Source organism: Coccinella septempunctata, chromosome 1 (assembly GCF_907165205.1).
Source record: "Coccinella septempunctata chromosome 1, icCocSept1.1, whole genome shotgun sequence".
Classification (NCBI taxonomy): domain Eukaryota; kingdom Metazoa; phylum Arthropoda; class Insecta; order Coleoptera; family Coccinellidae; genus Coccinella; species Coccinella septempunctata.
In genome coordinates, this window is record NC_058189.1 from 51,379,298 (window position 1) to 51,396,001 (window position 16,704).

At 34.5% G+C, this 16,704-nt stretch overlaps 2 protein-coding genes across 4 annotated transcripts in view; one reads left to right on the forward strand and one right to left on the reverse strand.

The window, feature by feature from the left end:
• LOC123312446 (transcriptional activator cubitus interruptus) overlaps positions 1–4,613 on the forward strand; it is a 130,451-nt gene extending 125,838 nt beyond the window's left edge. For both annotated transcript variants that reach the window (XM_044896889.1, XM_044896897.1), the window contains exons 5-12: positions 46–207; positions 302–451; positions 513–677; positions 874–1,104; positions 1,188–1,352; positions 1,442–1,825; positions 1,895–2,098; positions 2,190–4,613. In XM_044896889.1, the coding sequence (XP_044752824.1) occupies positions 46–207; positions 302–451; positions 513–677; positions 874–1,104; positions 1,188–1,352; positions 1,442–1,825; positions 1,895–2,098; positions 2,190–4,148 (3,420 nt within the window). In that variant the 3' untranslated portion in view covers positions 4,149–4,613. The remainder of the gene's footprint in view (positions 1–45; positions 208–301; positions 452–512; positions 678–873; positions 1,105–1,187; positions 1,353–1,441; positions 1,826–1,894; positions 2,099–2,189) is intronic.
• Positions 4,614–7,213: 2,600 nt separating this feature from the next.
• The window catches only part of LOC123311376, a 210,845-nt gene continuing 201,354 nt past the window's right edge, over positions 7,214–16,704 (reverse strand). For both annotated transcript variants that reach the window (XM_044895287.1, XM_044895286.1), the window contains 3 exons: positions 10,368–10,542; positions 8,948–9,009; positions 7,214–8,680 (listed from right to left, as the gene is read on the reverse strand). In XM_044895287.1, coding sequence (XP_044751222.1) covers positions 8,352–8,680; positions 8,948–9,009; positions 10,368–10,542 — 566 coding nt within the window. In that variant the 3' untranslated portion in view covers positions 7,214–8,351. The remainder of the gene's footprint in view (positions 8,681–8,947; positions 9,010–10,367; positions 10,543–16,704) is intronic.

A 16,704-nucleotide genomic window follows, 5' to 3' on the forward strand; every position in this document is an offset into this window, starting at 1 on the left:
AAAGATGCACTTGTTTCAAATCTCACACAATTGCTTCTTTTTCAGGTGAAAAAAGAGCCATCAAATGGCGGTCTGCAATGTGGATCCTCGGCTGATGTTGCCAATGACCAAATGGATCTCAAAGACGAACCTGGTGATTTTATCGAGACCAATTGCTATTGGAAAGACTGTGGCATCGAATTCTCAACTCAGGACGAACTAGTTAAGGTGAGCATAAAAATGATGAAAGAAACTTGAGGGTTTTCATCTTAATACTACAATAAAAAATTGATAACAACTAATACGCTTATTTTTATTTCAGCACATAAATAATGGACATATACATGCTAACAAGAAGTCGTTTGTTTGCCGGTGGGATGGATGCTCCAGAGCGGAAAAACCTTTTAAAGCTCAGTATATGTTGGTTGTTCATATGAGGAGACATACTGGAGAAAAACCTCACAAATGTACAGTAAGTAATCTTTTTACATACTTCGATCGAACACTAGCATAACATTATTTTCCTTTTTCAGTTTGAAGGCTGTGTAAAAGCATACTCTAGATTAGAAAATTTGAAGACTCATCTCCGATCACATACAGGAGAAAAGCCATATACTTGTGAATATCCTGGCTGTTCTAAAGCTTTCAGCAATGCATCCGACCGAGCGAAACATCAAAACCGAACACACAGTAATGAGGTAAGGCTTAATTTTTTTTACCTTCATTGTCAAAATAAAAAGTATACATAGACCCTTTCAACTCGTCGAAAAAACTCACGTATTTTTCATTTCTTAATGAAAGCAAAGCGTTTATAAAAGTTGGATCTCGTAAGTAGTTCAGTTTAACAATTATTTAAATTATGTGAAGTTTGAAAAAACAATTTTGTAATTTCAGAAACCATATGTTTGTAAGGCACCTGGTTGTACAAAACGTTATACAGACCCAAGTTCTCTAAGAAAGCATGTCAAAACAGTTCATGGAGCTGAATTCTATGCGAACAAGAAGCATAAAGGATTAGATGGTGGTGCTGATGATGGTCCTGCTGGACTTGATTCAAGTCCAAGAAGTGAAGATATGCAAAGCCATAAAACAGCTAGTCTCAGCAGCCCTAGCATCAAATCTGAGGTTAGTATATTCGGATATCTTAGCCTATCAAATACTTCTCACCATCTTGCATCAAATATAAATTTATTCAATCAATTTTTTAGTCTGATGTCAATTCGCCTGGACAGCAACAGGGAAGTCCACTGGGTATAACTCAACTGGCTGGCAATTGCAATGATGATTTCTCCAATGATGTGTCAACGGGAATGCAGAGATCTTCAGGTGCTATGGACGATCCATCTTGGCCTTACGAGGCGGAAGATCTCGAGGTAGGTTATTCATGACACACTTTCTATGCAGATTTCTTCTCAGATATGAGATCACTCATTTGGTTTTACACTAAATATTTGTTTTTCAGATTGATGATCTTCCTGTTATTCTACGTGCAATGGTCGGAATTGGTTCTGAGCGAGGAGGTGGAGGAGGAGTAGCAATCAGCGAACGACCGAGAACAAGATTGAAACCTAGAATCCAGGTGAAACCACCACTTTCTCCAATGTTACCACCCCAAAGAAAGAATATCGGTATTACTGATTTGAACAAAAGAATAACAGACTTGAAAATGGAAAATGGGATTAGCCAGCAAATGCAACCCAAATCTCCCATGACAGATCTACAGCAAAGGATTCAGCTGAACAATACTCAAGTACAAATTAGAAGAGATAGTAATTCTACTGTTAGTTCCTATTATGGCAGTATGAGAAGTGCAGATATGAGTAGAAAAAGCAGTCTTGCTTCGCAAGTGAGTAACATAATTTTTTTTTCGAAACTTTTATTTTTTTTTTCTTGACTACAACACAAAAATTTGCAGGGTTCCAGTTTAAGACCAGGTGTGGGTCCTAGCTCATTTTATGATCCAATATCAGCAGGAACATCAAGAAGATCTAGCCAACTGTCTACAAATACAAATGGCGGTAGTTGTATACCACCTTCCCCACCATCTCAGTTACTTGCTGGTCAACTGCAACGACTGCAGAATTCTTGCAATAAATTGACAAATAACTTAGTACTCCAGGTGTGTAAACCCATTTGTGTTACAAATTATTAATCCTCTATATTCTCATCAACTATATTTCAAAGTATAATGAACATTTATATCCTTTCAGACTCAGAGTGCATCACTTCAACAAACTGCTGCTCAGCAGACTTGGTTCAATAATTTAGAGAACTTAACCAGCTCAAAGACAACAGTCAGCACAGAAGGCAGAAGGATGTCAGAACCTTGTCATACATTGAGTGATCGAAGAAGCCCTCCACCAAGGCCAGCATCTGTAACATTATCCCCCCTCAAAGGTTCCACAAGCCTAACAGACCTACATCCCAACCAAGCAGTGAACTTGGATGAAGTGGGTGAAAGTGAGATGGTTGAGAATAAACTCGTGATTCCAGATGAGATGGTTCATTATCTGAATCAAGTAGCAGATACACAAAATGGTCCTGATTTCAACCCTTCAATGAGTTGGAGTGAAACAGTCCAGAAGCCACTTGCGAGTCCTAGTCAGATTCTGCCTTCACCACCCAGTTTGAATCAGATCATTCCATCTACGAATATCAGTCAGTCTCCCTCCAATATAAATCAGTTACTTCCATCGCCGCAAAATTCCAATCTGATGTCGCCCCAGGGCCAAGTCATGCCTTCGCCAGGTGGTTTGAGTCAAATGGTGCCTTCTCCTGGAAATTCTAACTTGAATCAAATGTTACCATCACCTTCATCCAATTTGAATAATATGAATCAGATTATGCCATCCCCTGGTTCTAATATGAATCAGATGATAGGATCTCCAATGTCTAATTTGAACCAAATGGCATCCCCAATGTCCAACATGAATCAGATGGTGGGATCTCCAATGTCAAACTTGAGTCAGATGGTGGCATCTCCACAGAACATTAACCAGGTTGCTGCTTCTCCAGGATATAACAATATCCAGAATCCTCTGATGTCACCCATTTCAAATGTTAGTCAAATGGTAATGTCACCCTCAGGAATGGTGCCATCGCCAATGAGATGTCCCCCTCAAGCAATTATGTCACCAAATAACCAACATCAAATGAATCAGGCTAATGCACAACATCCAATGATGAATACTCCACAACAAATGATGCCCCAGAATATGCAGAACAACGGAGATCAACAGATGAATATGAATTATTGTTACAACCAAGGAATGCAAAATCACAATATGATGCATAATATGTGTTACAACATGCAACATAGACACGGTAATAATTGGAATAATCACCCTGGCCAATCATTACAAAATCAAATGTGTCATCCAAATGCAATGGCTCATCATCAGAATGATCATCATAGCATGTGTTCCCAATATGTGAACCAATGTCAACCACAAATACATTCAACGAACAATTTCAATATGTGTAATCAAAATTACATGCAAAACAAGTGCCAAAATGAAACAAGTAATAACTTTACCTGTAATAGCAATTCAAACATGTATCAGCAATCACTCAGAAGCCCTAATTATCACAACTGTGTTCCAAATATGAATAAACCTCTAGCTTCTCCTGCCATGGCTACCCCAGCTCCAACAGAACTATCATATCAAACCCAAAGCTTTGGGGGAAGGCCAAAGTGTCATCATACCCAAAATTGTTACCAACAGTCAATGTATAACATGTGCTTATCTAATTCTCAAAATGTTATGTCCCAAACTCAGTCGTGTACAAATTGTAACTGTCAACGACACCAAAACTATCAACAAAAATGTCTTGACAACAGTGAAATACAGTGCAAAGACATTAGTCAGTCCCAAATGTCACCAGGCATAATAAATCAAAACCAACCAAAAGAGCCACAGAATGCTAATATGAACAATTCTAATGCTGTACAACCAATTGGAATGAGGCAAGATACATATCAAAGGACCTTGGAATATGTTCAGAATTGCCAATCATGGGTTGGCAATTCTGATGTTGTTACTAGCAGTACTCATCCCTTGGCGAAAATAAAAGGGGAAGATACTTGTTCCAATATGGTAGTTAATGATATGACATCGTCACTTAGTTCTCTCTTGGAAGAAAATAGATATTTACAAATGATTCAATGAGGAAATTGAAATGAATTTTGTTTTATAATGGCTAAAAACGTTTCAATCTAAAATTTAAAAACAACCTGTAAAAAATTGTTATTTCATGAATGTTGATTTATTGGAATCCCCTGCAAACACATATTATTGTGATCCTTCGATTCATTCAATTTTTTTCTTATTGTAATATGTACTCTGTAAATTATTGTGATATAGGTATTGAGCAATATTTAATTTTAGAAATGGCTTTAAAAATGTACATAATATATTATTTTGTCTAATGTACACATCTCTGTCCATAGTTATTCAATATTGATGTTAAATTATGTAGATTAAATATTATCACTAAAAAATTGGCGTTTCTGTGCCATGTAATGATATTCGTATATTCTAAGGAAAGATTGTTTTTCAGGAATAAGAGAAAATATATTTTGTAATTGCGTTTTTGATGATTACTAAATAAAATATTTGCTTTAAATATGTAAATTTGAGTTATTCTTCACCATATTACCTTCTGGTTCTAATGTGAACTATCTTTTTGATCACATTTATTTACAGATCTGACCTCCATGTACCCTACTCCCATTTCCGCCAGTAATCCTACAGATTCATTATAATTCAATCAATATAAAAAAGGAACAAACATCATGAACTGCTATAGATTTCTTAGATATTATTGGGGATAGATTTCAATAATCACATAAATAATTTTTCAACCTTAAATGATATACAAAATCAGGATATTTTTTTTTATGTTGGGATGTTTTTCCTCAGAAGGTCGATAGGATTTTACAACGAAATATAACTGATTGCTCGACGAATTTGGACCTAAATGGTTTTGGAACATGTGAATTTATTTCTGATAACATCAATACCAATAGAAGAAATAATTCACCCTATGCGTTTTAATTAGTATTTTTTATGGCCTGCTAAAAAAACAACAGATTTAGTAATATAGTTTTTATTATTTTTTATTTCGATTAATTAATTATTCATGTGAAAGTAATGAACAAGTTTCTAACATTTTGTTGATCAAAAAATATATACAAAGATTCAATGATAAAAACGGCAAAATTTAAAATCTACACTGGGTTAGGAGTGTACGCTGTATGAAACAAAAAATTTTGTAATATAACTTTTATATTGATCAATACTTGGTGTCTTATTCAATATGACACTTAATGCAGCTTGCACATGATTTTCAAAGCAAGAAAACAATAGAAAGCTGCATGAACGTCTACTACTGGGCTTTGGTTTGTGAGCTTAAAATACATATTGGACAAAAAGTTTTCACATCATTTATAGAGCAGATCTTGTATGGAAAACTATGAAGATGAAATTCATTTAGAACATACCAAGCCAATATTTTTAAAACTTCTGAAGTGTTTTCGAGTTGAAATTGAAACCTTAAGCAAATGAAAAAGTATAATCATGAATATTTTTGTGCTAAGATTGGACGTTATGTGTTTGAATCCATACAAATTCTTAGTTGGTCATTAATGAAAGTTAAAACAGAATGCCCCAAAATTTCATATTAGAAACTGATGAATATCGATTTCCAGCAACATACCAAAGCAGTAACAATCACTTAAAATTAATAAATAGCAGTAAGAATACTTTAATAATTTAAAATATGAACTAAAATAGCGAACATTTACAGCTTTGGTATGTGAAACTATATTTTAACTACATTTGTTATACTAATAAGTTAGGAACCAAGTGCTTATAATCGAATACCTTATTTTTGATACTTCCATCCGATACTGAGCTGTATGAATAGTGATTTCATACTGATCTTTATCAACATTTTTACATTAGTAACCGGCATCAGGGGGAGTAATAGCATAAATATAAAAGTCTACCAAAACTTTTTGATTTTAGTTAAGCAGTCTTGGGATATACCAAATACTGAACATACTGGAATTATTTCTTGAATGTTTCAAATTAATAGGAATAACCTCTTGGTGACTTCTGCTATACAGTGTGTCACTTCGTGTTAATTTCAACTCTAGGAGGGTCCTCTAGACATTTATAGTAGTTGGCATGTTTAAAGAACACCAACCCAAATAAGATTTATTTAAAGTTGCAATCCTGACATAAAGCAGACCATTTCAATTTCCTGCAGTTAGTAAGCACCACAGTTTAGCTGACGAAAAAAACAAAATTTATTGTTTGATCATCGAAGGCGCCAAAAGAGAAATATGCTTTTTTTTTTGCTTGTCAAGCAAAAAGGAATGCCATGATTTTGAATTTTGATCAGAAGTACAGAGTAGTCATCTGCTACTATCACTTGAAAAAGAAGTTTTTTAGATTGGATTGACTGACATGTGATTTATATTAAATATGCTGAGAAAACACCTCCTGATATTGAAGTCACCACTCAATTCAGTCACTGTATATACATATCGATATGAATATACATTAGGGTACATCTTCATAATTCGAACAGATGGCAAAGATCATATACAATTCAAGAAACATTCTTTGTTGTGCCTTTATAAAATTGAAGATTAACAATGAATTACTCCCTTAGTGTCTTGAAAAATATGCAACTTTGCCACTGTTTAAATTGTCTAGGAATGTTAAATTACATAATCTATGAACTGATTCATATGGAACAATATTGATTTTAAATTCAAGGACGATAACATTTTATTCAGTTTTTTTGAACCATTTTGTTTCCATGCATAGTTCTTTGTCGAAATCATGAAAAAATATTATTATTTAATACATCTTTGCAAATTCATCAAAGGCACATACATCCTATTGTGTTACACAACAACCTCCTATTAATCATTCAATTCTAGGTATATGTTTTGGTAGTGCAAAACAGATGTCTAAACTCAAAGTCTTTCAATCATATAGTTGATTGGTAACCATCCAATTCTTCCTTCTACAATTTTAATCGTGTTTGTATCATTACGATTGATCCTCAATTCTACAATTCTTCTCACCGATAATCAATTATGATGGAACTCAACTATTGTTAATTTCAAGTTTGGACATCTGCATACAGTCCGAAGATAGTGTTTGTTTCTATTGATGTTCTAAATAATTCAATTGACTTTGCCAATAATTCAAAAAAGTTTAACAATAGTAACAACATTAGAGCGAGGCTTCGACCAATATACAGCCAGGAATGTAAATAATTCAACAAAGTATGACAATTTTCCTAAATCAGTGGATCTGCCTAAATTTTATAAATAAATTGTGTATAATACAAAGATATCCATTAAAATAGCTCTTAAACGCAAATAACGGTATTTACAGGATTTCTCTCAATAACTTATATAACACAAGAAGAGTTCAGACTTACAATAATCAGACTTGCTGTACATTTACACTGTTTTAGTGTAAAAGTCATATAGCTAGCTAGTGGTCTGGATTGCTTTCTTCCAGAAAAAACTTCCATGCCTATTTTCTCAAAACGATTACTCCTGTTTCAGAAGAGTAATACTCTACCCTATACTGAACTCATTCTGTAACTCTCCTTTACTCACAATATTTTAGATGCATTGTTGATCACAACAAAGTTATACAGAATATATAACAATAAATATATCACTATTTAAATTCTAATTGTTATTGACTCACTATTATATCTAGTGAAATGGATAAATTTCTCAAAATGAGACACAGGTGAAAATATTGATCCTCTGAAAATTAGATATGGAAGCTTTGGGTAGATTATTTTTTGTGTTTAGTTTTTGGTATATAACTGAAAAGAATAACTGCCAAGAAACTTCACTAATCTTAATTCATCTAGCATTATTCATTTATTATTCAAATTGCTGCCAAAATATTGACAAAAATATATGCAGGAAAAAAGCTGCGTGACAAAATAAAACATAAAATAAGTTAATAGTTACATATAAGCTGCATATAACAAGTGCTACTCACTGCCACAAAAGTTATTATACAAATTATGGACTTCCGTATCTTCTTCAAGTCTGAGAAACGGTTACACAATTAAAGCTTTTATCACTTTGAATTTGAAACAAATGAGGCTCTGCCATCGTTGCATGCCAGGAATACTTAGGATGAGGTTAGTGCCGGGTAATGATGATTCCTGAGCTTTAACTGACTCATCAGTAGTGTCATAGAGTCCAAGACAGTTTCCACCAATCAGAGCTCAGGAATATCAAGGAAAAAGTTAACAGAAAGGGGCCATCTCTTCGAATACCACAGTTTATTGCTAGCTATACAAACACCTTTTACACACTCCTAGGGTCCCTGTTGTCCAGAAAACGTAATGGGTGAAACTAACGTTGTAACCCGATGAAGTTCAACTTTGCTTTGCGGATTAATGTCACCCCTATCATGCACCCTCACCGGCAGTTCTATCTGCGGACGTGTCCGCCATCTAGTCCCAAACGTAGGGGTGTGCGCGGAAGAAGTACGACTATCTACACAATCTGAAGAAGTCCTCGACACTTTGGTATGACGTTTGTAATGTAGGTATACAACTATGCACAAAATAACCACTAAAAAAATCGCCACTGTAGCGCCACCCGCTATGCTTGCACGTTCCAGCATCAGTCCTCGCTGGGTCGCTGAAAAAAAAACATCTTTCAACAAAGGGTCACAAAGGAGACATCAGCATTGTTGATTTGTGTAATGTGTAATGCCGACACATCTTATTGATGATATCGATGCAAAAAAGCGTTAAATTAATTTAGAATGACTCTGCATTAAGTTTGATATTATCGTTACTGAATATCTGATGGATTCTTCTGTTAGATCTTCACAAAGTGTATTCCCATTCCATGAAAATCACAATTCAATCCACTAATCGTAAGAAATATTTGAAATATATTCACCTGAGTATGACCCATCCAGATCTTTATATTCACATCTGGGACCCATGAAGCCTGCGGCACACCTGAAAAAAAAAAGTTTGATATATCAAGATGTCGATGCTGATTGAATGTCAATTTTAGAGTAAAATTGGCTACATTTCAAGTAATATATATCATAGATAACCTAATATATTTTTGGATGTCAGGAGGATATCGCTCAGGATAAGCCCACAATTTTGCACCAAGAAATTTAACGAATTAATGTATGACTTTGTTATGGCAATAAAGCATTATTATTAAAATTTGTAACCACTTAATTAAATTACAACTTAATCGTGGAAAATTCTTGAAATGAAAACAAACAGCTTGATAATTTTGAAGGAACCTTTCATACCAATTTCAAGCATGTAACACAATAGAAGGGGCCCAAAAATTCTCCTTAACCGATAACTTCTTCAGCAAATGTGGAGTTTTCCAAATATACAGGGTCGGAATGAATGGTTAAGAAAAAATTTCCCTATCAAAAAATAGTGTGTCTTTCATATAACTTTTTTTGAGCAATTCCTGCTTCTATGCAGCCTCTTGAAGGTGGTACCTGCAGAGCAATTTTCAATATTTTTCTTAGAAACCAGAAAACTGGCAGAAAAGACATTGGACATACATTTTATGCGAGCGAGAAGGTAAAGGTATTAAAAACACTTTTTACCTTATCTGTTTTATACCACTAAAAAATTTATTTTTGATATCTTGATTCATTTTGATCCAATAAGGTATCTTGTACTTTGTTGCTAAAAGTAACAGTTTTTGAGAAAAAAATAACTTCTCAACAGGTACGTAGGTTGAATCGTATAGACTGGAATTGTTTTCGAACTTGAATTTACCCAGGAGCCTTCTTCACAGTAGGAGGATATCATGCTGACATTATAGGGGAACACCACCAAAATTTTTTTAATGCCTTCTCGCTCTAATGAAATGTTGGTTCAGGTTAATTTCTTTCAGTTTTATAGTTTCTAAAGAAATTTACGATCAGTTTTCAAGTGCTATGTTTTGGGAGCTGTATCTAAGCAGGGGATGCTGTAAAAAATTATATGATAGATCGAAATTATTTTTTTATAAGGAGTCACTCTTGAATTTTTTTGCTATTCATTTACAACTGATTTGTTTTTTTATCAACATTGATCACAGTAAGCAAGGTAGAGCAATGTATTATCAAATTGACAAATATTTGGCTCAGAATCGAATTGATTCAGACTGAACCAGGTGCTAGCCATATAGTGCTATGTGCATGTAATCAAAATAGAATTGATTTGGATCATCAACTGGGATTAAAAAGTGTTACATTATTGAACTTAAGTGCCTATTTAGACCTGTTACTCTTTTATTAAATAAATAAATGATAGATTTGAGTGTATTTGAAGCACTAGTGATTGAAAATACTTACTCGCAATTGTAGAGCAGCGAAGGTCCAATTTTCACCGTGAAGCATGTGGCTCCGTTGAAACAGTACCAAGCAGCGAATTCTGGAGGACACTGGTAAGTCGGGAATGAGATGTTTGGTCTAGGGGTGGGCGGTGGCGGTGGCCGTGGCTTTGGTGTCGTCCGCGACGAACAGGCATCTGCAACAAATTGAATTCGATTAGATAAATCCACACTCTGTTGACACACCTCACAAAATCACGTAACAAACTCACAACATTCGGTAGAAAACATGCTACACAGAAAAGAATTTTCGGACTGCGTTGTTCAAATTTATATCGAAACTGTATTTTCCGCATCTGAACGCCATCTGATCGTAGGAAACCCTTCACTATGAGTCATAAGCATTTTATGTAGGTGAAACGGAATATGTCTCTTCGCGACCACACCTGGAGAGATGAATTCCTTGAAAACTCGTTTCGATAATCAATTCATACTCTAGTGAACTTTTTCGTTCGAAACGTCCGACACATTTTTGCAATCCTCTATACATGTGCGTTATTGTAATCGATCTTCTCGGACTCAGTGGACAGTTTTGAGCTAGTTAAAAAAAATTAATCGATGTGTCGTTGAATTTATGTTCAATCGTTTCCTATTGCTTGAAATGAAATTTTTTTCAGCATAGTTCCCATAGTTTTCAAATCGCGAAAATTGAGAATTTACAAAAAGGCGAATTGTGCTCTGAATTCCCAAAAAAAAAATTGAACTTGATGTAGGTAGCATGTCCCTCCTATGGAAGAAAATTTAGTTTTTAGGGTTGATGAAATTATATGGGAATTGACAAAAAAAAAACTAGGGAGACCACCCTTAAAATAACATTTTCAAGATAGGTTGATTGTTGCACTTCAAGGTTGAAAAACTAATGGATAAATAAAATTAGTTTTGAATTAGTAGAATGATCGGAATTTTCGAGAAGATGGGAAATATATAATTACTTGGATTCATGATTGTCGAAGGAATCTAAATTTGTATATAATTGTGGGATCTTGTTAGGGCATTAAAAAGCAATATATCATATGGCGCAAGTATAGGTATGTCTATTGTATATCCTTTCCACTTCTGAATGCATCCCTCGATAAAAAAACAGGATATTAATTTTTTTACGAATTAAATCGTGAAAAACATTTAAATTCACGTGCGAAATTTTTTTTAATTATTTTTCTGTTAAGTGGTAGGAAAATTTGTCTTGTTCTTGTAATGATATTAGGCTTGCACCTGCTTCCAATTGATTTGTTACACTTTATACAGTGTATACCCAAAAGTTGTATCTTCTTACAGTTATATGCACAGTATACAATTTTTGGGTCTACACTCAAAACTTGCTGCAAGTTCAACATCTCCGCTAAGAAAAAAGTGGAAAGGGTACTCTCAATTGAAGAGCATACATTTTCACAACAATTTGTTGGTTTAATTTCAAATTAATTCGTTGTCAGTTTAGTTAATCTTAGTATATGTTAAGGTCAATTATTTCGTTTATACGGATTATTATTCGGTTTACAGTTTACAGGAATGACCATCAACCAGTATTGATAATTGCCAACCAGAGTATTTCAAGGTTAAAATCACTGAATTACTTGAAATAAAAGAAGATAATTATTTTGTTGAAATATACTGAACTATGTCTAATACCTACAAATACAAAGGACCCAATCTAATACTAGTCTTTAAAAAACTCGTCATTAGATACACGGTGAGTCTTCGACTCGTACAAATATTTCAATAGTAGATTCTTGAGGTCAAAAGAATCACTATTTTCTCTTACCATTTTTTCCGAATCGATTAGGTTTAACAGATACAGGCTGTTGAAAAAACCATGAAAAATATCACGAACGGTTTCATCGAATGAAATGAATTTCGGAATATAGTTTTTCATTTATCAGATTAATCTTTTTCGAACATAAGATATCATTTTCTGAAACTTTTTAGGGTTTTGACTCCCAATCTCTGGAACAAAATCAATAAAAAAATTGAAATAACCGATTTGCTCTTGCGTAAATTCTTGCACTCATTTGCCAGGAGCAAATTAAGTAGAAAAAATTGAAATTTGAAATTATAATTATGTATAGTAACGTCTTCCACTTTTCTCATTATGACAAGTACGTACCATAAAAATGCCAACCTCTTGAAAATGAGTTGGATGATATCTAATGAAAATTTGTACTTTTTGTAAAATAAAAGTAATCTTCATATTTTCTCGTATAATGCGCCGTTTTCGAGTAATTTGATGTTAAAAAAATTAAAAAGTCAGTGAAATTTGAAAAATTGGGTACTTTGGCAACTCTGTTTATAAGATCCACAGACGAGTAGTGTTACATTTTTAGCTAGTTATTCTGAAGACCCTCTAGAATATCGACGACGTTTACATTTGTTTTAAGATACCTAAACAGCTGAAATATGAAATGCTTCAGTAACACCAAAAAATTAGCATTGTTCGAAAATTACCCGTATATAACTGACCTTAGGCCGAAAAACAGTCCCAAATCACGTTGAAAAATTGATCAATACTCACAGAACAACATCGCCGGTCTGGCGAAGACGTAGATTTCGCCTTTACAAATGGATAATCGCCTAACGAAATGCACGAAGTGATATAACGTTTACAAGGAAGCGTTCAAGTCCAGGTTAACCAGATTAACCAACCCATTGTTTTCGAGCTTGTAACAGATGAAATAATATTTTTCATTAGAAACTGGCGATAACCGAATGGATCCGACAATTCCATAATGTATACAGAGCGGTTCCGTTTCTCGAAACACCGAAAGCATTTTTAATTACGTCTGTATCCATTCGATCTCATTTCGGTCCAATTAGGCTGGTGCTTTCTCTGCATTCGTTCATCATCTCGCCACAACACAATAAGCGATACATATGGATTCCGAGTAGGAAACAGATTTGGTGAAGGTTATTCCTCTTACGACACTTGAAATATTCACACGACTACGTAATCACGAATGGAATGAGTATGAATCGTGCATCGATTGAAAATATACCTGCAACGCAAAATTGGTTTCCGCAAGATAACATCTCTCATTAGCCGAATGCCGACAATAAAAACTTTCAATGCAATGAGTAGGCTATGGTGCCACAAAGAGGAAATTTTATGCAGCAGTACTACCCTACGTTTCTTTCAATTTTTGTTCAGAAGGGGTGAGAATTTTCATGAGGAATTCACTCATCTTCATTCATCAATTCTTGAAAGGGGATTGTGGGTCGAGTTATTTGATTTGAGTATGACTATACTGCATTTTTACAGTGCGGAACTGAATTGAAAACAACAGAAATATTTTATTACCTACTTCTTTCAAGACATTTCATTCATTATCATGATGATTTATGTTAAAATTTCGTGTTTGTCTCAATTAGTTGGCATCGACAAGAAATATCATTTTGAAGCATGAATTCTGAATGGTAAAATAATACATCACAAAATTAACTTATTTTTACGTAAAAAAAAGTTACGCAGAGCACTGACTGAAATTTTAAAACATAGGTGAAATAACTTATAAGATTTTCGATGGACTAAAATATAAAAGCTCATCAGTTAAGGATAAGATAACACCTTCCGTTAAGATATGAATATTAATTTATTCAGACCCATAGCAACAATTCAAGTCCGTGCAAGTTCTTTATCGATTTTGAAAGTGTGTTGCTCTGATGGTATCAAATAATATAAATAATACATAGATTTATCAGTAAATCAGTAAAGCATCTGCTAAAATTATTTAGAACTATACAAAATGTTTCGTTTCTGCACAGCTATCAACTTCGCTAATTTAAATGGAACACCCTATATATTTTTACATTTTTGAATTCCTTGTTAAATTTGAATATGAGTTTGATAACACAATTATGTATGAATTCTCAACGGTTTTCAAGAAATTTGACTTTTTAACAATATTTTGACAGTTTGAGGTCCTTACATAAAGAACTATAGCTCCGTCCCTATTCTATGTAATTGATTCAAATTTGGACTGTGTCTAGTATTGGCTCGACACACCAACAAATATCTCTGTAAATAACCATATTATATACAGAGTCCAGGAATCCGTAGATCCATTATCAAAACAAAAATTCATCAAAATCTTCATTTTTTTAAATGGCAACCCATATTTTTTTCTGTCCATTATTCAAAATGACTAAAAGCGAACGAAAAATGTTTAAATAATGAACAGAAAAAAAATATGAGTTGCCAATCAAAAAAATTAAAAAAGATTTGGATAATGGATCTACGTTTTCGTGGACCCTGGTTAAAAAACCATAGGTAGTTGAGCACGATCGACAAAAAAGGTGGAAGACAATTCCATTCAGATTTCCTTATTGCCAATAAAAACAAAACAACCCATTCAATTTCGGTTTAATACACGTGTAAATGAACAGTTGCAAAAAAATTTAAGGAGTGATTCCTAGACCAGAAATAGTTTGGGCCTTTCATATACGTTTTTCCGGTAGTCGTACGTGATATATTATGAATATTTTGATTTTCTCAGAAAATATCAACTTTTTGCCGTTTTTTGTATCGAGTGATAAGACCAAAAATGTTAGAACAGCCTGTATATCATAAACCAAGTTGTCTTCTCCACACGAAACTCACTCTGAGGATCTCAGTGACATATTCTCAAAATTTCAGCTTCTTGAAATATGAAATGTCTTTTCTATGCCTATATCATTGGATGTACGTTCTTGGCAATTTTTTGTGGAAAACCGTAAATATCTCCGAAAGTATCAGGAATAGGGATAGGGAAGTACTAGACAAACATACTCAGAAGGCGATAAAGAAGCGAAAAAAGTTATAATAAATAGGGTATCCCATTTGAAAAAACGAAGTTTGTAGTATTTTTCCGCATAAGCGTCAACGTCGCGACATTGTTTTGTAGTCAAATGAGTGTGAAATCTTGTTTCCAAATTTTCAGAAAAATCCTATGATCCGTTCTCCGTAAAAGTCTAATAGCCCACCCACCGTGGGGGGGACACCCTGTATGTTGCATAAAATCATTGTCACTTTGTTTAAGTTCTAAATGTATTTTCCGGATCCAAGGCACTGAAGATGGTTTAACTATACACCGAAACTGTTGGCGTTTTATTGAATTGCTACTCTTCAAACCCAAAACCTTCAAAGTCATCATATAAGGCCGGACGAATTTTTTTATGGGAAAAATCGTATTAGCGATGGCCGAATCCGAACGAATCAAACCTTCCCCTCGCAGCTTTGAGAGGCCTTTTGATGCGTCCAAAACCGCTCTTCACCTATCAACCACAAATATTTGTACCATTCTTCGGTCGATGTTTATTTTAAATTTACTCGGGCAAGAGGATATTTCGGTTCATGTCAGATAATCGGCAATGGGTCCCCAATGGGGCGACCACGTAAATATTCCAGCGACGAAATTCCATTGTGACGGATTTCACGGACCACGAAGCGATACAAAGATCGCCGGACAGTACGCACATTTTTCGTAAATACCCTGTCATTTCGTACCTCCTCCCCCATTAACTTATAATCCGATAGTCGTGCGGCTTTGTGCACTAATATGCTCACAAGCAGAATGGCTCTTATTATGCCACTATGAACTAGGGATAATTCCAATTCGTCTATGATGCGCTTTCAGACGTTTCGGAAAAACCCGCAGTCCAACAACTGTGATTCGATCCTTTGATGCTCCGTCGACACTTTCATGGCTGAAACCATTAGGCATTAAACGGATTGAATAGATGTGGCAGAACTCGACGAAAATCCACATGGATAATGATAAACAAAAGAAGACTTATAATAATGGAAAGTTTATACAACGAATGGAATTTGAAATACCGGTAGATTCGGGTGACTTGGGACAGTCCTGTAACTTGGGACAATTATCCCCCTTGCAGATTTCTTTGTTTTTTTACCATTTATGAGTGATGGGACAAACTTATAAGAATGTGTAGCGTCTTTTCGGTTAGTTTAACAATTAATTCCTGTTGAATTTGCCGTGGCCAGAGCGTCTGAATTGACAGGAAAAATTAACGAATTCAGGAGTGTAAAAGCGTAAAGTGTAAAATGGGCCCTATACTTTCTAGTGTCCTGTGCATGTGTTTCACTTTGTACATGTGTAATTTTTTTCTGGATACGTGGGATATAGAGATATTAGATATGTCATGAAACAAGGTTGTTCACAAATCAAACGGCAACACGGATCTCATTCATTTATTTTGTTATTTCATAGGGTGACTTGGGACAATGCCGAATAGATACAAGCGGCGCATTGGCAGCAGGGAATATGCCGATTTTTAGCAGGATATTATTATTTACGTTATTTCCACAAAGA